The sequence below is a fragment of the Astyanax mexicanus genome, chromosome 3, assembly GCF_023375975.1.
Source record: "Astyanax mexicanus isolate ESR-SI-001 chromosome 3, AstMex3_surface, whole genome shotgun sequence".
Classification (NCBI taxonomy): Eukaryota; Metazoa; Chordata; class Actinopteri; order Characiformes; family Acestrorhamphidae; genus Astyanax; species Astyanax mexicanus.
Window position 1 is genome coordinate 61874381 of NC_064410.1, and position 27195 is coordinate 61901575.

The 27195-nt window shown below is 36.1% G+C and overlaps 1 protein-coding gene across 2 annotated transcripts; it reads right to left on the minus strand.

Moving 5' to 3' along the window:
- Positions 1-1934: 1934 nt before the first annotated feature.
- Positions 1935-25313, minus strand: oxnad1 (oxidoreductase NAD-binding domain containing 1). Of its 2 annotated transcripts, none has more exons than XM_022665317.2 (8): positions 25187-25313; positions 23145-23286; positions 22850-22910; positions 18361-18467; positions 10337-10478; positions 7734-7964; positions 6766-6874; positions 1935-5414 (listed from the first exon to the last, which is right to left on the minus strand). In XM_022665317.2, exons 2-8 carry the CDS (start codon positions 23246-23248, stop codon positions 5257-5259), a joined length of 912 nt encoding a protein of 303 aa, XP_022521038.1. In that variant the 5' UTR covers positions 23249-23286; positions 25187-25313; the 3' UTR covers positions 1935-5256. The 2 variants fall into 2 exon arrangements, with proteins under 2 accessions (XP_022521038.1, XP_022521037.1); XM_022665316.2 differs by having other exon boundaries at positions 25181-25300.
- Between the last annotated feature and the right edge of the window lie 1882 nt (positions 25314-27195).

Below are 27195 nucleotides of genomic sequence, written 5' to 3' on the forward strand. Positions count from 1 at the left end.
AAGAGAGAAAATAATATAGAAAATATATATTTTTAAATATACATTACTTTATTATTCTTTGTAGTTATTTGAAAATTATTTCAGTTCAGATTTTGCCAGTCTTTGCTTTCATTTTTATGTTTCTCTGGATTTTCTGTGGATTTTGCTGCTAAAGACTTTTGTTTCTGGAATGTCTCGCAAACAGACAAAAGCTCAAGTGTGCTTGTGATTCTCAAGGGAAGGAATGATGGACTGATGGTGAGATGGTCGCTCTAACTCTATAAAAAGGGGGTAGTGGCAGGGTTTAGGAAGTCTTTTGCTCTGGTTAACCCCTCCTCTTTCCGGTGAACTTGACCTTCTGGCTGCTGGGCCTGTGGGTTAACGTGTGGTTTGGCGTGGTGAAGTGAGGCCTGCTCTAATAAATTCAGTGATTGGCGTGGTAGTGTTGTGCCGGGGTCTGAGACCTTCATTCGGTTTCTGCTGCCCATCTCTGTTGTTTTATCTCTTCCTGTCATCGCCATTTCACTGATCCACGGCTTTACTCCAGGTAGGAATATTACTCTCTTTTGTTTTTTTTAATTATTAGATATTTGTAGAATTTGTAGAGGTAAATGAGAGAATTGTTGTATTTTTTTCAGACGTGAACCGGTCAAGTTCTGTTTTAAGGACGTTAAGCTCTCTTTAGCTTCTCCGGTTTCTGCTGTGTTCTCTTTTCCTCCTTGGTGAAAATGTTTGATCCAGCTGTTAAACTGTTATAATAATACCATTTTAACAGTCATTAGATTGTTGTTTTTGTCCATTCTTTTGTTTTGTTTATATATAAATTTTTTCTTTGAGTGTGGTTTGGTTTGTTTAATTTCATCCCCAGACCCGTATTTGTTTTTTCCGTGTTTTTTTTTTTTTTTTTTTTCAGTATTACAAGTCTTAGTAATTTTCTTTGGTCGTGTGAAGTTTTTCGTTTCTATTTTTTTTATTTCGTTAGATTGTATTTTTGTCAACATTTTGGGTTTATTTTCATTTGTTATTTTTCCAATGATAATAGTAATTACATAATTTATTTTCTTTTGTTCATTTTTTTTTTAGGGGGGGGCGAGTAACAAAAGTAACGCAATAGTTACTTTAACTGGTAACTAGTTACTCTTATAGTGGAGTTTAACTGGAGTGGACTTTTTTGGGTAAGTAACTATAATTACTTTTTTTAAAGTAACGTGCCCAACACTGGTCTTAAAAGAAGGCGTTCCCTTAAATCTTCACTGGTCACCTGATTTTGGACTGATGGGTACTCTGAACCTTTGTCTGAGACTTTCCACACCCAGCAAGCTTTAAGCGGGTTCCAGTGCGCAGCAGCAGATACTATTCCAATTAAATTTCATACAAATTTAATTTTGTTTGCTATATTTTTGCTCTAGGTAGTGTTTCACTCTTAATAAAAAGTTAATGTTGGCGACATGTGCTAGATATTACTGCTTAAAGTAGGCTAATGAATTAGCTATGGCAAACTGACTTAATGAAATTGAAATAATTTTTAAATAACTGCAAATAATAAAGTAAAGTATATTTAAAAATATATATTTGTATTTTGCTTTTTTAAACTTTTTTTTATGTATTTGCAACATACAATTTTCCTTTTGATTCTTAAAATTTTGATTGAAAACTTGGCAGAACTCGTGGGTCACAAAACTACTGTCTTTTGGCATGTCAGTGCAATTGTTCAGCTGTCTGTCGTTAATGGGTTCCTTTAAAACCAGTTTATATATTATAATGAATATTAATGAAGGACAAACAAAAATATAGTGAAAAAATGCATTTAATGAGACTTAATAAAAGTACTGGAAAGTATTAATTGTTTTTAAATTATATCTGAGGAAATATTACTAGTGTAAAAATGCAAGTGTGACTGTAGAACTGTATTTTATTTAATTTAGCAACAATAAAAAAAAACCTCCAGTCTTGAAAATGAGAAATCTTAATTTATTATTTTACAAACAGAGGCACATTTTAATGCAATGTTACACATTTAATTTAAGGTACTAGATATCCGATATCACAGATATTGTATATTGTGTGTGTGTGTGTGTGTGTATGTATGTATGTATGTACCGTATTTTTCGGACTATAAGGCGCACTTAAAAACTTTTAATTTTCACAAAAATTGACAGTGCGTCTTATAATACGGTGCGCCTTTTGTATGGATTTTACTCGTCAGGTTGTAAGGAGCAGTAAACACACACTCCGTGCAGCGTTATAGAGAGTTTCAGTGCTATACAGAGTCCAGAGCCGTGCAGCTCCGAGGCTGAGCAGCAATAGCATTAGCTAGATGCTAACCGCTAAGCTAGCTAGCTTATTCACTGAGATCAGTATTATCTAAATTTTACTCGTCAGGTTGTAAGGAGCAGTAAACACACACTCCGTGCAGCGTTATACAGAGTTTCAGTGCTATACAGAGTCCAGAGCCGTGCAGCTCCGAGGCTGGAGCAGCAAATAGCATTAGCTAGATGCTAACCGCTAAGCTAGCTAGCTTATTCACTGTTCAGAGATCAGTATTATCTAAATTTTACCCGTCAGGTGTAAGGAGCAGTAAACACACACTCCGTGCAGAGCCGTGCAGCTCCGAGGCTGGAGCAGCAATAGCATTAGCTAGATGCTAACCGCTTAGCTAGCTAGCTTTTTCACTGTTCAGAGATCAGTATTTTCTAAATTTAGCACTTTTAATACTGCTGGAGCAGTATTATTAGAGTTAGATGCTAATCGCTAAGCGTTCACCGTTCAGAGGTGAGTTATCGGCCTGTAAGTCTGTGCTGCTTTGCCTGGCTAGCATTAGCTAGATGCTAAGCGCTAACTCTCTCAGAGGTGAGTTTTATCAGCCTGTAATCTGCTTGTTTACCGTGTTAAAACAAGCTACGGGGGACGAATCGCTAGCTAATATCTCACTATCTTACCAGAACACGCAGGATTACTCAGTGTAACGCTGTCGTTTAAGTTTGGGTTAACTTTACTAGTTTAGGTGACTAGCTAGCGTGCTGTTCACTTTGATATAGGCACCCTTTCTAGTGTCACTTAACGCGCCTTATAATGTGATGCGCCCTATGTATGGAAAAATAGCAGAAAATAGGCGTTCTTTGATAGTGCGTCTTATAATACGGTGCGCCTTATAGTCCGAAAAATACGGTATATATATATACATATACATAAATACATAAGCTGCCGCGTGTCAAAACAGAACAACGGATGCACAAGATGGTACAAGTGTATTGCACAGGTAATTTAGGCCTGTCACGATAATTACATTATCAATGTATTGTACAATATATGAACAACATAACCCAAGTCAATCCTGCTGACCTCGATATTGCTTTAATGTAATGTGTTACTAATTTTTATAGTTTGATTCCAATTGTCTGAATATTGTTGATAATTAAATGCACTATAAAAGTAACGTGTTGAATCATTGTTGTTGCAAAATGACAATATCGTTTCAGGTGGTTGCGATGGTATTGCTTAGTAGTCGCTGTGGTATTCCAGGTGGTTGCTGTGCAGTTGCTAAGTGGACAATAGATGGACGCTAAAGTGTGGTAAGTGTTGTTTCAGACAGTTGCCATGATGTGACTTAGTGGTAGCTAGGGTGTTGCTATGCAGTTGCTAGGTGGTTGCTATGTTATTCTAGGTCAGGGGTCTCACAGTACAGGGCCACATGCACATTTGGAACACATGACGTGTTTAACAATTAAGCTTAACTGTGTCCCGTAAATTAATTCTATTATTTACACATTTTTAATCACTTAATCTTAATTTAGATTTTTTGTTAATAGTCCTTATTTGGTGTTAGCTTACTGTTCACGACATTTTTTTTTTTTTGGGACTAAATCTCAAGTACCATTACACAGCTAATCATGTAGCTAGCTCAGTTTGGCTTATAAATATGAATCATATTTATTTGCATAAACTTGCAAACAATTCACACACTTATCTGAACTTTCTACTCCTTAAATTTTAAAAATAGCTTCTATTTACTCCTATTTCATTTCAGCTCATTTTCATTCGTTCTTCTGATCGTTCATTAAAACTTCTATCCAGATAAATCTGAAATAGAGTAAATCTGATTGTGATTGGATGTAGAAAAGTATAAACATACCATTCCGACTTCCTATTGGTTTATACTGTGATCCATCACATAGAGACTCAAGAGAACTCCAGACAAACTCCAGTCCAACTAAACTTCTTTAATATATGTACATTCTACTAAAATGTATTACATTATGCTCTCACCATTCAGATGAATAGTTTGCGTCAAAACTAAAGTGCTAGTGGACACGTACTGTAAGGACTTCCAAAAGTCTTCCAAAAAGTTTTTACCCATTGGGCATTGTGCCTGGATAGTGAGACCCCAGTCCTATGTGGTTTCTATGGTGTTGATAAGTAGGGCTGTGACTAATAGTTAGTAGTTGACTGATCTGACGATTCTTTTTTTTATTAGTTGATTGGTCACGATTATTTTTGTGTTGCCTCCATTTGTTCTTCCTATGGGTGAGGCTCCCGAGTCACTGCATGTTTTTTCTTTTAATATTAGTATATCATAGGAAACATTCTTTTATTGTGAATTTGTTTGAAGTAATTATATTGACAAGGAATGATGAACTGAATTAAAAAAAAATTAACAATTTTTCTTCTTTACATTGCCTTTGTATCGAAGTGGTATTGTGACTCCTTGCCTCTATAACCCTCAGCTCGTAGTAAACTCGTTCTCTGGTTTTCTCTGGTAGCTCCAGACAGCATAGAGCTCTAACCGTGGGATTTAAACGCTGAGAATATATTTAAATGTATAATGAGCTGATGTACAGTGAGTAATGTTGTTGTCTTGTCCCTTATCTGGTGTGTTTACAGATTTTTAAAGACATGGAGAGAACAAACTGATTGCTATGTATTGCTATGTATTTTAGACAGCTGCCATGAAGTTGCTTAGTGGTTGCTAGGCAGTTGCTATGGTGTACGAGGTGTTGCCAAGGTACAAGGTAAATTTGGTTGGTGGATGTTTCAGATGTCTTACTATCATTGTGACATTTAAGGGCAGTTAATTGCGTTAGCAATTTCATTTATTGCAGTTTGTCAACCAGAAACGTGGTTATCGTGACAGGCCTAGGTAAGGTAAATATATATAAAAAAAAAAAAACACTACTAGTCATATGTAATTGTGCGTACAGAATAAAATAACTGGTCCGTTAGTCCTTTTCCTGACCGCTGAGGTTCTTTCAGGGCCGCTGAACCCCTCTGAGTCCGGTGCTACCACCACTTCTCAAACAGGATCCTGTTCTGCGGGAGGCCGAGACGCTGCAGGACTGTGCTAACGCTTTCTATCATAGGCGGAGGACCACACAGGTAACACAGCGTCCGCACAGGGTCTACATAACGCCTCAGCTCCTCTTCTGATATCCTTCCACCTGCAAGTGAAGATGAAATTCATTAAGCTGTATTAAAGTTTTAATGCTGTATATCCTTTAATAAGTGTAAAATTTCCTTCGGGATAAATAAAGTAGCTATCTATCTAAGGATGCACTGAACAGACGTTTTTTTTTTTTGTGAAATTCTGCACCTCTTCTGTGTATAGAGGAGCTTATAGACAGTTTGTTATATGTGCCAAATGTTTTTTCTCTCTACTTGTTTCATTCTATTTCTTTACTTGTCTCTTTCTATTTCTCTCTATACTTTTCATTTCTTATACTTTTTTCATTTCTTTCTACTTGTCACTTTCTCACTCTTTCTCTACTTGTCTCTCTTTCCAGTTCTTTCTTTCTCTCTTTACATGTGTCTGTCTAGTTCTCTCCTTTTTCATTTCTCATCACTCTCGTTCTATATCTCTCTCTCCTTTTATCTCTCTACTTGTCACTTTCTTATTCCATTTCTTTTTCTAGTTCTCTCTGCTCATCACTCTCATTCTAGTTCTCTATCTCTCTCCAAGTCTCACTCTTTCTAGTTCCCTTTCTCATTCTATTTATCTACCTCTTTCTGTCCTTGTCTCACTCTCTCTAGTTCTCTCTTCTTTCTCTACCTCTCATTTGCTCTACTTGTCACTTTCTATTTCTTTACTCGTGTACCTTTTTCTACTTTTCTCTCTCCTTGCCTCACTCTTTCTAGTTATCTCTACATTTCTCTTTTTCTCTCTACTTGTCACTTTCTAATTTTTTTTGACTCATCTCTCTCTTTACTCTTCTTTCTCTTCATCACTTACTCATTCTATTTCTCTAGTTCTCTCTTCTTTTTCTCTACACCTCTATCTACATATCTCTCTCTTTTTAGATTTAGTTTTCTAGCTGTTTATGCATTTGTAAGTGTTTCCATGCCAACTTAAAGTTTATTAAAATTTCCTTTAATAGTTTTGTAACTGCTTTTTACTTTAAACAGCAAGGCATAAAGTAGTTTAGAGGAGAGATCTGGTAAGAAATGGACTTTAACAAGTACAAAAATTTGTCAAAGAGCCCCCCCTCCCCCCCCTCACCTTTGTTCTCCCCCAGCATTCATAAATACAGCACCTTTAGCTGAAGCTCCTAATGCACCAGTGCTAGTGATGGGGCATAGAGTTACCCTTGCAAAGGAATCCCTATTTTACAGTTAAAAGCGCTGTATTTCTGGGGGAGAATAAAGGTGGACTATTCAACAGAAGTTTGTATTCCTTATGTTTCACTACAACCCAGGTCCATTTTACACTGGATCTCTTCTTTAATGCTGTTTAATCTGTATTAGGGTGAGATTAAAGTCGTAACTGTATAATTATGCTGGTTATAGGAGACTCACTGGTTGTGTGCGGCTGTAGGTACGGCTCCACTTCACAGCCCTGCTGAGTCACGTGGAAATTACAGGAGATTTTATCTGGGAATTCATGGAGAACGCCAATGATGCTGTTCTGAAAAGAGAAATGAACGTATTAGTATTTTAATCAGTAACTTAAATTATTGATGAATGGATTTCTGTAAAACTGCTCTGTGAAAAATTAAAGTGTACAACGTGTACATAACACCTCCTTACAATAATCTCAATCTTTTCTTAGGTTATTCAGGAAATACAAACATGAGTTTTTTATGGCTATTTAAAATGAGCAATGGTTTAAAGGATATTGAGCAGCAGGACCAACCAGAAACCTTAATTCTAATTCATGATTTAGGAAATATGGATTGAAAAGACAGAAAACTGTTAATATTGGGGTGGAAATCTTTACGCACTTTACGATTTGATTCAATTTTAAAAAAAATTTCTATACAGGGGGAGAAAGAAAAAGAGGAAGAGCTGGAGGGACAAGACACTATCAGATGTGTGTGTGTGAAAGGGAAAAACAGAGAATCAGACAAAAAAAAAGAGTGGGAGAAGCAGAGGAAAAGAAAGAAATAAAGGTAGAAACAGACAAGAGAGTGGGAGAAATACAAAGATGGAGAAACTGTAGGAGCAGGAGAAACAGAGGGAAAGAGAAATTACAGCTAGAAAAGAGAAGAGAGAGTGAGTGTTGGGGGGGGGGAGGCAGATGGAGAAGGGAGACATAGAAAAGAGAGTGGGAGAAACAGAACCCAGTCAAAAAATAATAAGTCTGGCCTGATATTTTTATCGTGTGCAACATATCGGGATAATATTGTATCGTAAAACGCCCTGAACTCCCACACCTAGTGTTCGCCGAAGCCACGCAAACGTCATCAAGCACAAGAAGTATCCTGAGATTCTCAGCGCTTTATCTAGAGCAGTGTAGGGTGTGTGTGTCTGTATTTGTTTCTCACTTTAAACAGCAGCTCCTCTGTGTTCTTGGCGCTGTAGCAGAGGTGGGCGTGGCCAGGGCGGTACCCGCTGGGCTGTCGGAGCAGGTCGGCCGTGTGCAGGAGGATGGAGTACAGGGGGTTAATTCCCACCCCACCCGCTACCAGCAGCAGATCCACTGTGGGGTCAGAGGGTCTCGGGTCGAAGAAGAAGTCCCCGCCCACCCTCAGCTCTACACCAGAGTCCACCGTGCACTGAGAGAGAGAGAGAGAGAAAAATTTAATATAGATATTTCCTCAAGTACATAAAATTAAATCTTGGGCCAAGATTTCCCACCGCTTTCCTTTGCCTTTTGTTTGTGTAGCCACTAATACACTACACACAGGCTCTTTTGCTGATGTCTAGGCCTGTGGATCACTGTTTGCATCGTTGGTTCTTAATTAAACGTTTTCTTAAACAGGCCTATCTGATCATCCACTGGTGTGAGTGCCATCTTTATTTATTTACCCGACACTCTTTGTGTGTCAATGTTGCCAATTTTTTGGGGGGGTTTAGGTTTAAATTCAAAGTGTCTATTTTTATGTGGTTATAGCTATACTTTGGACTAAAAAGCACATAAGGCTCACATCCTTCTCTTTTTATTTATATTAGTGGATGAGAGAATTTAATTTTGCTTATTATTTTTTTTTATCAAAGTTTGCTGTTATTATTGATGTTTTGTGTAAAAAGATTCTGTACTGATATTTATAATGTGTGATTATATTTCTCCCAAAAAAAATTGGCCTGTGCTTCTTCAATGCTGCACTGTTCCTTACCATGATTCTGAACAGATTTCACTCAGACAGCTCAGTTTTAACATTTACTTACTAAAATCATATCAGGTTTAAATTTAACTCATAATGGGGCTGGATTTTTGGGCTTAATCTAAACTCTAAACGTGGAATAGTAAATTGGCTCGTCCAGTGTAAATGCTTTTTATTTTTTTGAAAAATATCATAATTAAAAGCGTTAATTAAAAGCTCTACACTCACCTCTCATATATATTTGACACTAATTTTGGGTTTTAATTTAGAAAATAATATGTTAGATTAACTACAGAACAAGATCTCAGCTGTTCAGCAATGTACTAGTGCAACCTCCTCATTTTATTATATTTTTTTCTTTAATAAAAAAATAGTTGTACTTTTGTTTATTACTTTGTTTATGTCAACACTTACATAGAAAAAAATATATATAATTATTTATGCATTTATTGGGTCTAATATGTATTTAGTTTTACTTTTTTTCACCAGTTAAAATGATTGTCTCCTATCTGAGGACAACTGATTTTATAGGCAATAGGCCAGCAAACAATAATTTCTGCATATTTGCAAAGCACCCCTGATTATAACCTTGATTCCTTTTATTCTTGAAAATGTTATTAATTTTCAACAGAATATTTTTTTTTTGTGTGGGACATATTTTATCCAAATTCTGAGGAATCAGTGATTCTATATGATAACAGGATTCCTGCGGGTCCTTAAAAAGTCTTAATGTCTTAAATTAAAACTCTTAAATACCTTTTAAGACCCTTAAATGTCTTAAATAGTCTTAAATTTACTGTAAATTTGCAGTAGGTATTTTATTTTCAGACGGTGAGTTTAATGCTGGTGAGAAAGCACATGCTAACTTTAGTGGTGAGCTAGTTAGCTAACATACAACGTTAGCCGCAAGATAGCTAACTGTGTTACTGAGGAGACACTTAAGGTTAGCGGAGAGCTCGCTATCATAGTAACGTTATTGGTGAGTTAAATACCTTAACTTTTGATTTCCAATACAACAAATTATTTTCTACCAAAGGCATTATGACTAAAATTTTTAAATTATATTTTTATTGCGGTCTAAAAAGGTCTTAAAAAGCATTAAATTTGACTTGGTGCAAGAAAAAATGGTGCAAGAACACCCTGTACAGGGCCATCTCAAAAAAATTTAATATCTTTGAAAAGTGACTTTATTTCAGTAATTCGGTTTAAAATGTAAAACTCATATATTATATAGATGTATTAAACACAGAGTGATCTATTTTATGTGTTTATTTCTTTTAACGTTGATGATTATGAATTACAGCCAATGAAAACCCAAAAATCAGAGTCTCAGAAAATAAGACATGTCATCTGCTGGTGTTGATCCACTGTGTTTTATTATCAAGTCTAAAGTCAGTGCAGTTTTGTTTTCCCACAAAATCTTACAGCACTTCATGCTTCCCTCTGCTACTGACAACTTTTATAGAGATGCAGATTTCATTTTCCAGCAGGACTTTGTACACTGCTCACACTGCCAAAAGTACCAATTGATCTTATATAATATTCTAATTTTCTGAGACACAGATTTTTGGGTTTAATTGGCTGTAAGCCAAAATAATCAACAATAAAAGAAATAAACACTTAAAATAGAACACTCTGTGTTTAATATATCTATATAATATACAAGTTTCACCTTTTCAACCGAATTACTGAAAAAGTAACTTTTCAATGATATTCTAATTTTTTGAGATGCACCTGTAATAAAATGCAAAAATGTACTAGATTTTATATATGAGCCTTGCTTTGTGTGGATTACAGATACAGAAACACACACACACTCTTACCTTGGTGTGTATCCAGTGTGCTGGTGGGTGTTCTGTGTATTTGACTGCGAGTTCTATGACTCCGGTTCTCTGCAGAAGACCCGGGCTGGAGCAAACCGAGAACCCGCCCACCTTCTCCATACCGGGGATATAGAAGTCCACCCTAAACACATAAAACACACACACATTAAATTAAAATAACTAAAATAATGTGTATAAAAAATTATCATTATAACCAGTAGGCCTGTAACAATCATTACATCAACATGGGCTCAATATGGCCCTTTGTGCTTCTATGTGTGAGATAGAAGAAACTAATTCACTTAAAACTGAAAAAACGCAGTAAGTTTTAGCAAAGAATTCATTGGTTAACCCTTTTAGACCTGAATTTGCTGTTTTCTGTCTATAATACATAGAAAAGAACTAAAAAAAAAAATACAAATACAATTAACTAAGCTATTTAATAGATTTTTATTTCTAATGCATTTAAAGCCTGTGTGTAATATTTCATATTAACCCTTTTATTGGGTAAACCATCCCTAAAAATAGTACATTAGTACACTAAATTAGTAAAAAATTAGCTGTTACTTTGCCTAAATGGCTTTAGTAGTACTGTTTTTCCAGTGTAGTGGGCGGGGCCAAGTTACTGTTTATTTGATTTATAAACTTGTTCATTGGCTATTGGTTCATGGTCTATTTTGATAGCCAACAGCTCTCAAATAGCGTTATATACACACAACAAAACATTTAAAAATAAAGAAAATGCATGATGTCTATTGCAACACATGCTTATAGCTGGTAAGTAGTAATGGAAATATACTGAGCTTTATTGAAAATTGATTTTAAAAAATTTCCAAAACTCTTAGTCTGTGGTAAAGTAGTGGTGGAACAGATGGTGTTACTGCTGTTTCTCTCTACTGCAGCTTTATTTACACACTTTCATCATCATAATAACTAGAAAAAGACAGATAAAACACAGAGAACTCTGTAACTATTAAAAGTAGAAGTTCTTTTCTTTAGATTAGAAATTACAGATGGAGCCAGAGAGCGGTGAGAACTGTTTCCTACACCTTCAAATAAAGACTCTTAGAAACTGGAGAAAAAAAAACTGCTACAGGAAGACGTCTGGCTGACCCACATGGAAACAGCAGCTTTAGCCTTTAGCTCAGATTGTCTGTGATGTCGTTTCAGTCTCTGAATATCAATGTAATCATTAATATTTCCTACTGAACTGTTTAACAGGAGCTTGCTGGTTTTAAGACTCTTAAATCATCATTACTAAGCTTCAGCACAGCTAACATGTGTGGACTTTCCTCAGCACGGACTAAATGCTGGTGTGTATTGGTAATACAGTGTTTTGTGAAAGTTTAAAGGAGAACTCTGATAAAACTCTAGAATGGGTTCTAATAAGGCATATTTTTCCCCTGAAGATAAATCACTTTTTACACCGTTATCAGATAACCCGTTGCGCGAACCCGAAAGCATGTGCAGGATGTGTGCTGTGCTTTAAGATTGCAGCAGCCGGAGATGTAGCAAACGCTACGGGTTGTAAACTGTGCTTAAGAAGCTTCTTGTGCACTTTTTAAGTTATTAATGCCTCGTTTTAAATGTCAGGGCTCTCCGGATTCTAGCAATGAAGTGTTGAGCTACTTTGAGCCTAAAGAGAACAATGTAAAAAGCGTGTATTTACCTGCAGGGGCAAAATATGCCCCATATCATCCATTCTAAAGCATGTTTAGATATACAGCAAAAAAATGCTGTATCTCAGAACAGATCAGTACTCTTTACCATGTTTTACTACACCCAAAGTCAATTTCACACCGGAGTTCTCCTTTAATATTTTAGAGCAGGGTTCATACAGTTTTTCATGACTGTTCCATTACTTCAAGGAATATTTTTTTAGGACCATCTGATTTTTAAAACATCAGTGTAGACATGGACAATAAAACCTAAATATATAAAATCAACTATAATCCTAATTGATTACAGTAGGCCTAAAATGAATTCGATAAAAAAAAATAATATCTTTAATAATAATAAAATGTGTCAGATCCTGAGAGCTCAGTTGTGTAGAACTGATGTATTTGTTAGCTTAAAATAGCTTTTCTCCATCAATAAAAGGAAACAGATGTTTGTAGAGCCATTTACTGATGGAGAAAAGCTATTTTAAGCTAACAAATACATCAGTTCTACACGACTGAGCTCTCAGGATCTGACACATTTTATTATTACTAAAGATATTATTTTTTAAATCAAATATATATGTATGCAGCAGACATCTATATGCAGTTGCAGATGCTTAATAATCATCTGGGATTATTTTGTGTGTATAATGTGCAGAATAAAGACCAGAGGAGAGAAAGAGGCAGCCTGCCTCTCCAAAAAGGTTTAACAAACATACAAAGGCAGCAGACGAGCCGCCACACATGACTTTTCCAGGTTTTTCATGACCATATGAACCCTGTAGAGCCGGGGTGTCCATACTACAGCCCGCGGTTTTTATAATGTGAGATTCAAAGTTTAAACGCTAGGTGTCAGAAACGGGCCAAAGAGTCTAAAAGCGGAGAGGGTGCGCATTTCTAGCACAGAAAAACGGGCCAAAGAGTCTAAAAGTGGAGAGAGTGCGCATTTCTAGCACAGAAAAACGGGCCAAAGAGTCTAAAAGCGGAGAGGGTGCGCATTTCTAGCACAGAAAAACGGGCCAAAGAGTCTAAAAGTGGAGAGAGTGTGCATTTCTAGCGCAGAAAAACGGGCCAAAGAGTCTAAAAGCGGAGAGGGTGCGCATTTCTAGTGCAGAAAAACGGGCCAAAGAGTCTAAAAGCGGAGAGAGTTTCCATTTCTAGCACAGAAAAACGGGCCAAAGAGTCTAAAAGCGGAGAGAGTGCGCATTTCTAGCACAGAAAAACGGGACAAAGAGTCTAAAAGCGGAGAGAGTTTCCATTTCTAGCACAGAAAAACGGGCCAAAGAGTCTAAAAGTGGAGAGAGTGCGTGTTTCTAGCGCAGAAAAACAGGCCAAAGAGTCTAAAAGTGGAGAGGGTGCGCATTTCTAGCACAGAAAAACGGTGCAAAGAGTCTAAAAGCGGAGAGAGTGCGCATTTCTAGAGCAGAAAAACGGGCCAAAGAGTCTAAAAGTTGCCGTAATTAAGTAGTTTAATATTAAGATATATGATGAAATGAAATATTAATTTGAAAAATCTTAGTTTACACAACACTGTTAAAGAAAGATAAAGATAGTAAGTGGAGTAAAATGGTGTGTAAATGAAATAATCAGGAAATTGTATTATTTAAAGTGGTATATTTCATTATTTCATTAGTTTTATTACAGAGTCTGTGGCCCGTGACTTCAAATATATTTCTCCTTCTGGCCCCCAACAAAAAAAAGTTTGGAGACCCCTGCTGTAGAGCCATGTGTGATCCTGCACTGAACTGTGAGTTGTTCCACTTTAGTTTCACTCTGGTTTTATTATGATTTGCTGGTTCAAATATCACGTAATAAGCAGAGCTTTTCAGTTGGAGTGGAACAGATTTATCCTGATGAAGTATAAACTCTGGTAAAGAGGTGTTTAACTGAATTATTGGTGTATTTAGGAACGAATAGCAGCTTCAGCCATATAAAACAGATCCGTCTTTACTGGAACACCATCCAACATCTGACCAATCCCAGCAGATCCGATCTACACCAGATCTGATCGAGAGAAATTAGAGAAAACGTGATCCTAAAACTGTAACATGTCCATCAGTTGCTCGGAGAAAATCAGAGTTTACGCAGAAAACCAGTAACTACAACGCATGTGCTCCTCTCTCTCTCTCTCTCTCTCTCTCTCTCTCTCTGTCTCTCTCTGTCTCTCTCTGTCTCTCTCTTCTGAATTATTTATCAGCAGCAGAACAACAACAGTCATATGGTCCGGAGGAGTTTCTCCGCTTTCATTTACATAAATTATACCATGACTTTTTCACCTCTCACACACAACACACAACACACACAACACACAACACACAACACACAACACACACTAAAATTAATCAGTCGTTTTATGCACAAGTAATTGTCTCTCGTTCCCTTTTTAAACAGACAATCCCATTCAGTTCTGCACTGCAGCGATAAAATTAATCATTTAATATACAAAACTAATTATTCTGAAGTGAATCATTCTTTACCATTTTATATATTTTATTCTATATAACTGTTCTATATAATATATAAAAATAAAAAAAACATCAAACTTTGAAAAGTATCTGTGCTCTTCAGCCCACAGTCAGATTTTCTGGCTACTTTAAGATTATGACTCGGATACAGATATACATATATATACACATACACACACATATATATATATATATATATATATGGATGCATGGAAGCCCAATACCATGCTAAATGTACAAGTACTAGGGGTGTCACGATTCTCCAAATCCTCGATTCGATTTTATTTCCGATTTTAGAGTCACGATTCAATTAAATTCTCAATTTTATTTTTTTACAGCAGAGAGGCCTATGCCAGTTTTAGATTAGTCTATGGTCAGTCATTGGTTTGATTCATCAAATTTACAATCGCTTATCTTATTTCAAAAGGTGGGCTTGATATAAGTGATGCAAAGTGATACAAGTGATCTGTAATACACCACATTAGGCACTAATGGTCAAATTTAAATAATTTAATTAAGATATAAATGTAATGCCATCTAGTGGCTTTTTTTGGTAGCAGCAGTGTGCACTATTAAAACAGCAATGTGCAACATAACAAAATAAATAATAAAAAACACTTTAAATGCCCATCCACAGGCTTCCACACAACTACAGATAAAACACTTTAAATGCCCATCCACAGGCTTCCACACAACTACAGATAAAACACTTTAAATGCCCATCCACAGGCTTCCAGACAACTACAGATAAAACACTTTAAATGCCCATCCACAGGCTTCCACACAACTACAGATAAAACACTTTAAATGCCCATCCACAGGCTTCTACACAACTACAGATAAAACACTTTAAATGCCTATCCACAGGCTTCAACACAGCTACAGATAAAACACTTTAAATGCCTATCCACAGGCTTCCACACAACTACAGATAAAACACTTTAAATGCCCATCCACAGGCTTCCACACAACTACAGATAAAACACTTTAAATGCCCATCCACAGGCTTCCACACAACTACAGATAAAACACTTTAAATGCCTATCCACAGGCTTCCACACAACTACAGATAAAACACTTTAAATGCCCATCCACAGGCTTCCACACAACTACAGATAAAACACTTTAAATGCCCATCCACAGGCTTCTACACAACTACAGATAAAACACTTTAAATGCCCATCCACAGGCTTCCACACAACTACAGAGAAAACACTTTAAATGCCCATCCACAGGCTTCTACACAACTACAGATAAAACACTTTAAATGCCCATCCACAGGCTTCTACACAACTACAGATAAAACACTTTAAATGCCTATCCACAGGCTTCCACACAACTACAGATAAAACACTTTAAATGCCCATCCACAGGCTTCCACACAACTACAGATAAAACACTTTAAATGCCCATCCACAGGCTTCAACACAACTACAGATAAAACACTTTAAATGCCCATCCACAGGCTTCAACACAACTACAGATAAAACACTTTAAATGCCTATCCACAGGCTTCTACACAACTACAGAGAAAACACTTTAAATGCCCATCCACAGGCTTCTACACAACTACAGATAAAACACTTTAAATGCCTATCCACAGGCTTCCACACAACTACAGATAAAACACTTTAAATGCCCATCCACAGGCTTCCACACAACTACAGATAAAACACTTTAAATGCCCATCCACAGGCTTCCACACAACTACAGATAAAACACTTTAAATGCCCATCCACAGGCTTCTACACAACTACAGATAAAACACTTTAAATGCCCATCCACAGGCTTCTACACAACTACAGATAAAACACTTTAAATGCCTATCCACAGGCTTCCACACAACTACAGATAAAACACTTTAAATGCCCATCCACAGGCTTCCACACAACTACAGATAAAACACTTTAAATGCCCATCCACAGGCTTCAACACAACTACAGATAAAACACTTTAAATGCCTATCCACAGGCTTCTACACAACTACAGAGAAAACACTTTAAATGCCCATCCACAGGCTTCTACACAACTACAGATAAAACACTTTAAATGCCTATCCACAGGCTTCCACACAACTACAGATAAAACACTTTAAATGCCCATCCACAGGCTTCCACACAACTACAGATAAAACACTTTAAATGCCCATCCACAGGCTTCCACACAACTACAGATAAAACACTTTAAATGCCCATCCACAGGCTTCTACACAACTACAGATAAAACACTTTAAATGCCCATCCACAGGCTTCTACACAACTACAGATAAAACACTTTAAATGCCTATCCACAGGCTTCCACACAACTACAGATAAAACACTTTAAATGCCCATCCACAGGCTTCTACACAACTACAGAGAAAACACTTTAAATGGCCATCCACAAAAAATGCCCAGTCTGGGGCTTATATTTTGAAGAATGACTCATTTTGCTACCATACTTACGTGAAAAATAAGGTATTATTATTCTATGATCAGTTCCTTTCACATGAAAAGTCTCCGCATTAGACTTTAGCCATGACAAATTTATTAAAGTAGCAAACATTTGTCCAAATGTCTCATTTCTGTCAAATAAAAATATGTTTTAAAATGTCTTAACTGATTTAAAGTCTGCTACTGTTTTACTTCATCATTAGAGCTCCTGCTTAAATTATTATTATTAAAATAATTAAGTCAGTGGCTGCATCATGTATATTATTCCTCTGTTTATGTGTCAGAATAATGTATTATTTAAGATTACAGCGCCCTCTTCTGGTCATCTAATATAAACACAAGCCACAAGCCCTTTCTATTATTATACTTTTACACATTACCAGTCAAAAATTTGAACACACTCTCATTCAAGAGTATTATTTATTTCCTACATAGTAAATGAATAGTGAAGTTATCTATCAGACTATGAAGGAACACATTAGGAATCATGTAGTAACTTAAAAACAGAGTTAAACAAACTAAAATACAAAATACTCTGTGAAGAAGCATTTAGATGCTCTTATCTGGGGAGCTGTTTGTTAACTTGTAGTTTCTGCGGCTGGAAACTCTGATGAACTTATCCTGTACAACAGAGGAAACCCTCCCTCTTCCTTTCCTGGGGCGGTCCTGATGAGTGCCAGTTTCATCATTATAACATTTTAGAATGGTATTGGCAGTGACTGCACTTGAGGATACTTTCAAAAATTGACTGACCTTCATATTTTCTTCATAAGTATTTTTTTTCTTTATTAAATTGAGTATTTCTCGCTTTTCATAACCTGGATTAGAACATTACTCAAATATTCACTATTCACTGTATACCTGTAACTCTACCTCTTCACTACTTTACTTTAACTGATGCTCTCAAACACTTTATTAAGAGACAAGAAATTCAAGTATTTAACTCTTGATGAGTTCAGCACAGCTGTTAACTGAAAGCCTGAATTCCAGGAGACTCTACCTCTTAAAACTGACTGAGAAAATCCAGCAGAGATGTTTTTCTTCATAGTTTAAACATTTAAAAAAAAAAACACTGAATTTAAGACATGTTAACTTTTGACTGGTACTGTACATATAAATTATCATATGACTTCTGATTACGTTTAGTGATAGTTACGTTTAGTTATTTTTCTTAATAACATACCATTGCAATATTTTGCATTGCAATCTCATCTGACTGTCTAAACGCTGAACAGGGTCACACGTATAACCTAATCATTTACTGTTCCTGATAACTGAATAGCATTACAATCCAACACGTCCTTCTGGGTGTGATTATTTGTTTTAACAATGAGTATATTATAATTGTGTGTTATTATAGTTATTTCTATCCAGTGTGTGTAAATGTTATACTGGTGTTTTTGCTGTGTGTTTGTATCTGCTGTGTTATTGATGCACTATAAAATGACGTGTTAACACATACTCACCACTGTCCGGCTCTGAAGCTGAAGTCGGGATGGGGAACCTCCAGCTGCAGCCGCCTCACCTTCCTCGACTCGTCCGTGATACCACACACTCTCGCAGAAAACAGACCCTTTTAGAAAAATTAAGAGATTACTTCAGTTTCTGAATCAGTTTATCTGATTTTGCTATTTATAGGTTTATGTTTGAGTAAAATGAACATTGTTGTTTTATTCTATAAACTACAAACAACATTTCTCCCAAATTACATATAAAAACTATTGTCATTTAGAGCATTTATTTACAGAAAATGAGAAATGGCTGAAATAACAAAAAAGATACAGAGCTTTCAGACCTCAAATAATGCAAAGAAAACAAATTCATATTCATAAAGTTTTAAGAATTCAGAAATAATCAATATTTGGTGGAATAACCCTGGTTTTTAATTACAGTTGATTTTCATGCATCTTGGCATCATGTTCTCCTCCACCAGTCTTACACACTGCTTTTGGATAACTTTATGCTGCTTTACTCCTGGTGCAAAAATTCAAGCAGTTCAGTTCAACTGCTATAAATCACAGCCTAAAATGTTGATAGTTTTGTGAGACAATATCTGTCAAAACTGATAAGAGTAAAGTCACAAATATTAGTTTCAAATATTTAATTATTGAATTATTAATTTGTGTATTATATTATATATTATTTGCATAAATTCAGGATTGTTTCTAATAGTTAAACTGCCTTTTAATGAAGTGAAAGTTCAGTTGTGTAAGACTGGCACGAGTCAGATGACATCACAACAACACATGGGGTGTGTGTGTGTGTGAGACCCCTCACCCAAATACGCTTTGTTACTGACCTCACTGGACCTGAGCCACACACTCCACTATTACACACACACACACACACACACACACACACACACACACACACACACACACACACACACACACACACACACACACACACACACACACACACACACACACACACACACAAACAGACACACACACACACACACTATCTAAGACTATCTAAACTATCAGCTCTGATGCACTCAGCCAGAACCTCACCTCTGATCTATAACCCTGAGTTTATAGATTAACAGCTTCTCACTGAGAACTCAGATCACTGAATATTCACTAATCACCATCAAACCCTAATCTAATCTCTCACCCCCCCCTCTACATTCAATCCCAACCTGCTTTAACTGCATTAATCAGATGTACTGTTTTTACCATCACACTGTACTTCTTAAACAGTTTACTTTATTCCATTTTATATTTTTTATTGCATTATTTATATGTAATTTCTTTAAAATATCTCTTCTACGATTAGTTAAGTTGGCTTGGAAAAGCCAACTTATTGTTCTTCGTAATCTTCTTCTTCTTCTTCTTATTATTATTATTATTATTCTTCCCCACTTTTGTTAAACGCATCTCCTCCTAGGGCTTTCAACGTAGAATCACGAAACTTTCAGGGATCGTGGGACCTATAGTGCTTGTGCTTTTTGGAGCGATATATCGTACGGTTTTCGTAAAAACTTCGTAAACGTACGCCCTTTTTTCCATAGACAATGAACTAGAAGATTTTTGAACGGCTATGAACGTCAGAAATTCGGATGGTCTATAGAACTTAGTGAGTTCTTTCCGAAAATATGCTTTACGAAACGATACGTCGTACGGATTTCGTACAAATGTCGTACGAAGTTGCCCCATAGAAATGAATGGGGGGCCCAGAGTTCTAACTCACACACGAGCAGCTCTGCGCACGGAACCCCTTCTCTCCCCTGCTCCTCCAGTACTGTGAGTGTATGGAGGAGCTGCTGTATGGAGCAGCTATCAGTCAAAAGTTTGGACACCCCGGCACCCCAGCCAGGTTTTAGCAACCACCTATTAACTGCTTAGCAACCACCTGGAAAACGTTAGCAACTGCCTAGCAACCACTTAGCAACACCTTAACAACCACTAGGAAAACGTTAGCAACCACATTAGAAACGATAGCAACTGCCTAGCAACCACTTTAGAAATGATAGCAACAGCCTAGCAACCACTTACCAACACCTTAGCAACCATTAGGAAAACGTTAGCAACTGCCTAGCAACCACTTAGCAACCACTTTAGAAATGATAGCAACTGCCTAGCAACCACCTAGCAACACCTTAGCAACCACCTAGCAACCACCTAGCAACACCTTAGCAACCACCCCAGATACCATAGCAACACCTTAGCAACCACCTAGCAACACCTTAGCAACCACCTTAGCAACCACCTTGGATACCATTGCAACACCTTAGCAACCACCTAGCAACACCGTAGCAACCACCCCAGATACCATAGCAACACCTTAGCAACCGCATAGCAACACCTTAGCAACCACCTAGCAACATCTTAGCAACCACCCCGGATACCATAGCAACACCTTAGCAACCACCTAGCAACCACCTAGAAACACCTTAGCAACCACCCCAGATACCATGGCAACACCTTAGCAACCACCTAGCAACATCTTAGCAACCACCCCGGATACCATAGCAACACCTTAGCAACCACCTAGAAACACCTTAGCAACCACCCCAGATACCATAGAAACACCTTAGCAACCACCTAGCAACATCTTAGCAACCACCCCAGATACCATAGCAACACCTTAGCAACCACCTAGCAACCACTTAGAAACACCTTAGCAACCACCCCAGATACCATAGCAACACCCTAGCAACCACCTAGCGACACCTTAGCAACCACCCCGGATACCATAGCAACACCCTAGCAACCACGTAGCAACATCTTAGCAACCACCCCAGATACCATAGCAACACCTTAGCAACAACCTAGCAACACCCTAGCAACCACCTAGCAACACCTTAGCAACTACCTGGTATATGTTAGCAATTGCCTAGCAACCAGTTAGCAATAGCTTAGCAACCACCTGGAAAACATTAGCAACTGCCTAGCAACAGCTTAGCAACCTTTTCAGAAATGATAGCAACTGCCTAGCAACACATTAGCAATCAAAAGATTAACCAAAAGTTTTACGATTTCAGCGTTTAACCAAACGTTTTTAGATTTCAGCGTTTAACCAAACGTTTTTAGATTTCAGCGTTTAATCAAACGTTTTTAGATTTCAGCGTTTAACCAAACGTTTTTAGATTTCAGCGTTTAACCAAACGTTTTTAGATTTCAGCGTTTAACCAAACGTTTTTAGATTTCAGCGTTTAACCAAACGTTTTTAGATTTCAGCGTTTAACCAAACGTTTTTAGATTTCAGCGTTTGACCAAACGTTTTTAGATTTCAGCGTTTGACCAAACGTTTTTAGATTTCAGCGTTTGACCAAACGTTTTTAGATTTCAGCGTTTGACCAAACGTTTTTAGATTTCAGCGTTTAACCAAACGTTTTTAGATTTCAGCGTTTAACCAAACGTTTTTAGATTTCAGCGTTTAACCAAACGTTTTTAGATTTCAGCGTTTAACCAAACGTTTTTAGATTTCAGCGTTTTTAGCATTTAGCGTTTAGCCAAACGTTAACAGCATATCAATGACTCTTCACACTCTTCAGACGGAAAAAGCTTAGCAACCATTTTAACTTTTTAACGTTATTAGCGTTCTTTTCCAAGCCAACTTAAAGTTTGTTCACGAACTTTGCCTTTTCTAGTTTACTTTGTGTTTTCTTTGCTTTGTATTGTGGCAGATACTACAGGGCTCTATAGTAGCCCTTTTTAGGCGAGTATTTACTCATACAGCGTCAGATAGGAGCTAAAAAAAACAGCACTAGGAACAGCATGGCAGTTCATTCCTGTGTTATTTGTGCGAATAACACATCAGTGTTTATATACTTTACCCAGTAATTCAGAGCTAAGAAACAAATGGTTAGAATTAATCTATGGAGGAAAAACACCAGCCAAGTACAACTGAGATAGATAAGTGTACAGTATGTTTAGAACAGTTCTGTTTACACTAGTTAAAGTAAAAATCCACCCATTTTTTGTTTCGTTCCAACTGCCTGTGCGGCTCTGCTGCAACTCAGCTAACAAAACCCCGGGGTGGATTTTTACTTTCTGGACCTGGACTACCCACCTCTGAGTGTAAGTAACTATAGGTTTAAATAGGATCTCCAGTGAATTTGGTGTTTTAAAGAGCAGGGCATTATTACATATGTTGTACACAAGTAACATATGACACTGTAAAGACTGTTATTAGTGTAAAAATCTCTTTATTTTAAAATGTCTCGCTGCCTCCTGGTATCGCAGTGCTGTTAGCCAATCAGAGGCGATATGATTGCATATATGAATATTCATGAGCAAAAGCCGAAATCCTATCGTTTCTCCCTGTCCACTCCTCCACCGGACTAAAGCAGTGTTATACCAGATCACCGGAACACTTTTTTCCCAAACAAAAGCTCACAAGCATTTATTCCTACTAGAGACACAACTAGACATTTTAAAGGCAAATGCTGAAATAATTATAATAAAATTATGTGTATCAAATGTAATTAAAAATAAAAAAGTCACTCACCTCTTGTCTATAATTACTAGCCGTCCGTTCGAGGTGGTCAGCTTGTCTTGATGACATTTTCCTGAGGAATAAACCAAACACACACAATTTACTCATTTAACACACTCTTCACATCTGCCTACAACTAATCTAATCCACTAATTAACCTCCAGACAGACACTGGATCCTCCAGGCTCTATATCTACATACTAAACTCACAGGTTTCTCTATAATAAAGCAGATTAATATCTATATTAAGTATATTATCTCCACACACACTGAGTAACAGTGAGCGGTTCTGCTGGGCGCTACTCACCGGGAAGTTCTAGAGGAACACAGCAGGCCTGATCTGGATACTGCTGACCCCACAGAGCCGCCGACGCTTCTAGCCGCTGCTTTTATAAACCACGGGACGTTCATGACCGCGAGAGCTGAGGTCTGCACTCGGACAAGCGTTCCTGTAGAGCAGAGGGGAAAGTTCAGCTCCAGAATTTATAAAAATCCACCCCAGGATTCTGTTCGAGCCGCAGCTCAGCTGTTATTAAATAACCAGCAAGGAGGGGAATTCTGATATACAAGAAGAAATCAGGTTATACTATACTGACACACATAACTAGAGCTGGGCAATATAGACCAAACAATAATATCAATAATATCAATAATTTAGTGTATTTTTTTTTAATTTCTTGAATGGACTTTCACATTAAAGTGTTATTTTTTAAATAAATTAATCACAGAACCAATAACAGTTTTCTTTTTTTCAATTTAATGTTAATAACTATTCTAAATCACTTGACAGCACTTTAATATAAAAAATATATATTACAGCAACAAATTAAATACTAAAGTTTTATTTAGTATAAATAAATTAAAAAACAGCTTTACACATTAAGCAGAAACAAATAAATCTATAAATATTTGTCTAGTTTGTAAACAGCACAGAATTATAATAATGTAACAAAATATAATAATATAATATAATAATATAATCTGCAATTAAACAGCAAAGAAAAATGCACACTGTTCTCATATTCTACATTTACCGTAAACAGATTATCTTTTTATTTATTTTACGTCAGTATTTGACACATGGGATGCATTATTAAGATTGTGAAATGCTAGATCATTGGCTTCTGGAGAAATCTGGTGAAATTAGTTATTTTTTAATATTTTGATATACATCGCATTTTCTACTCACAAACCAAAAAATTGTAATCGATTTAAAATTAGAACTCTATAGAAGAACCTTGATTTAATACTATAGAGCTGGAATTAAAGCTATATAATGTGATTTACAGCAACAACTACAAATCTATGATACTTCACAGCACCTGTGTTACTGAAGTAAATATCACTACTTTCCACATATAAACAACATCTAGACATTTAAATGCATTCTAAATGTAATGTTCAGCTGTTTCTATTGTTTTTAAAGATGGAGGACATGTCAGAAATAATCACTAACTAATCAAAATAATAATAAACAGATTTGTCGACAACTAAAATAATCATTATCTGCAGCCCTATATAGCTATACCTGTTTCAGGTGCTTGAAGGGTTTCCTAATTTATAAGGGGAGGATTTAACTCTGTTCCAAGGGGAAGGGTAACACTCGAAAATAAGGGGTAAGGGTACAAACTACAAATGGGATTGGTCCTAGGGCTAGTTCTGGTACCTGCTTCTTTTCCTTCACTTCACTCAACACACCTGTTTTAACTAATCAGCTCATCAACAAGCTCTTTCTGAAGCTTCAGGTGTGTTCCAATCATCAGGGGAGCGTTCCAATCTGCTGCATTGCACCCTAACTAGTGCGCATCATTGCTTGAGTGTTCCAAATCATTTGTAATGTCAAAATTTGATTATTTAGTACATTTAAGATATATAAATTCATAGATATTAGTCTCTATTAGGAATCTAAATGCATTTTAGAGTTGTTTTGGCTAATACAACTCTTACAGTCCACTATATGAACACTAGCTAGATTAGGTATTGAGCTAACCAAGCTAGTGAGCTAACGTAAGATTCGTACCCTGGGTTGTTTGATTTTTCAGCCAAATTAACCTTATCTAGACACTTGTCAACTCAACAGCAGCTTCAGTAGAGTAGCTGGACGGCTAAACAGTAAAGTTAGCAGTGAGTAAAGTGGTATGAGTTAATACATTAAAGTAAATGTAGTGATAACCCCCACTGCTGTAGTTCTAGCCTACAGAGTGTACACAGACCGCAGGGACGCGGATGAGGACACAGCCGGCCGCAGCGCTGTTCGGCCGGTTTGCTAATTCTGTCGAAATTACACTAAATAAAACCATTAAATTAAAATTTTAAACGCTTAAATTCAGGCTTTAGACTCACACAGACCCGGTATATGTCCCGGTATGACCCTCCGCTCAGCCCGCAACTCAGTAGTGGAACCAGCCCGGCGGTTTAACCTCGGTCATGCTCTGTTCACACACGTGACTGAACCAGAGCCGGAAGTAGATCCGGTAGTATCTGGTACACTTCCAGCCAGCGGACTTTTATTGTGGAATTGAAAAATAAAAGTTCACATACTGATTAATATTATTATTTATATATAATTTATATATTATAGTACTTATAGTACATATATTTAGCGCTTTAATATTAAGAATGTTATTAATCTTGAGAACTGATACACGCGCTTTACATTTCAGCAATTGAAACTGATGTTTTTGTATAGTTTTTTATTAATTGAAAATACAATAAAATACAATTAAATAATATAAAATGCATAAATACACAGTCAAAATTTAAGAAAAAAGATTTACTATGAATACAATAGAGATTCTTTCTCAATACCAAAAATAAAACCATTTATAAAACACAGAATGTACTGTTTTGCAGACTAACATAAGGGTCCAAACACAGAATGTACTGTTTTACTTACTAAAATAAGGGTCCAAATAAAGTTTAAGTGTTCATTTCAATCTTTATTTTAACTCGGATGTACATTGAGGGCAGCCCTCATTTTCAATGTAGCCGAGCATTTACAGAAACAGGGATTGACATAACAGAGAAAATAAAAGCTAAATTTAATTATTGTAAAATAGCAGTAAATAAAATAGAAAATGGATAAAAAAATAAAAGTAGAATTAGAATAAAATAGAAAAAATACAAATAAAATTAATTATTATAATTAAGTATGGTTTAATTGACAAAAAATTAAGATCAAAAGAAAGTAAGACGAATACAACAAAAATGGGTTAAAATTAGCTAAAACTAACTTGTACATAATACAATAAAAATTCAAATAAATAAATGAACTAACAAAGATAAAAGCAATAATAATAATAAAATAGTAATAACAATAAAAGAAAATCAAAATAAGATAAAAAGCAATAATACAAAAATATTACAAATAATAAAAATAATAATATAATAACTATAAGAATATTAATAATAAAAAATAAATAAAATGAAAATAAAATAAGGAAACAACATTTTAAAAAGGAAATAATAAAACTAAAAGAAGAACTAAAATAAAAGTTAAGAATAAATAAGCTCACTGGAATTACTGATTTACTGAGTAAAATAAGGGTCCAAACCCAGAATGTACTGTTTTACTGACTATATTAAGGGTCCAAACACATCACTTGTAATGCAGAATTTACCCCTAAAGTTTTTCACTTTATTCTCCTGGGCCAGTCTTCAGGTCCGGTGTCTTTTACAGAAAAATATAATATATAAATACATGATATACAGGCAGTAAATATTAATAAGGTGAGAATTACCTGCATAACTCTGGGGAAGTTGTAGCTTGTTATTTAAAGATTTCGAATGCAGGTAGACTTTGCGATGTGAGATCCTCCAATCAGAGGAGAGTTCAGGATGCAGTCCCGTCTACGCCGTGTTCTAATTGGTGTATAAGTCTGTTAGCAGTTTTCACCTTGTGCTATTTACTGAAACCTGAAAATAAATATATTTAACACTTTTAGACCCTGAATCCATTACAATGGACATCATGTTTTTTATTATTATTTTTAATGTTTTGTTGCACATCAAAATATACCATGAACCAGCCAATGAACAAGTTTATAAACTAGTCAATCAGTAACTTGGCCCCGCCCACTGCTCGGGAAAACAGTAGAACTAGAGCCATTGAGGCCATTTTTAGTAATTTACTAATTTAATGTTATTTAGAACACTTCTTAAACATGTTTTTCGTACTGTTTAGGATGTTTTATGAAATAAAAAAGGTAAATATGAAATATAAAACACTACACACAGGCTTCCAGTGCAATGGAAATAAAAGTATACTATTTAATATTTTAGTTAATTTAATTTATTTGCTATATAAATTTCACAGTAGAATATTACAGAATCTAAGAATCTAATAGAATATTAGAGTC

Bases quoted from the DNA above. Each gene is read 5' to 3' on its own strand.
- oxnad1 (XM_022665317.2), bottom strand. From the start codon at position 23,248: ATGAACGTCCCGTGGTTTATAAAAGCAGCGGCTAGAAGCGTCGGCGGC. The intron at 10,479-18,360 runs GTGAGTATGTGT...TTATGTGTTTAG, and splicing joins AGCTTCAGAGCCGGACAGTG to GGTGGACTTCTATATCCCCG. The intron at 7,965-10,336 runs GTAAGAGTGTGT...TCTCTCTCTCAG, and splicing joins CACACTGGATACACACCAAG to TGCACGGTGGACTCTGGTGT.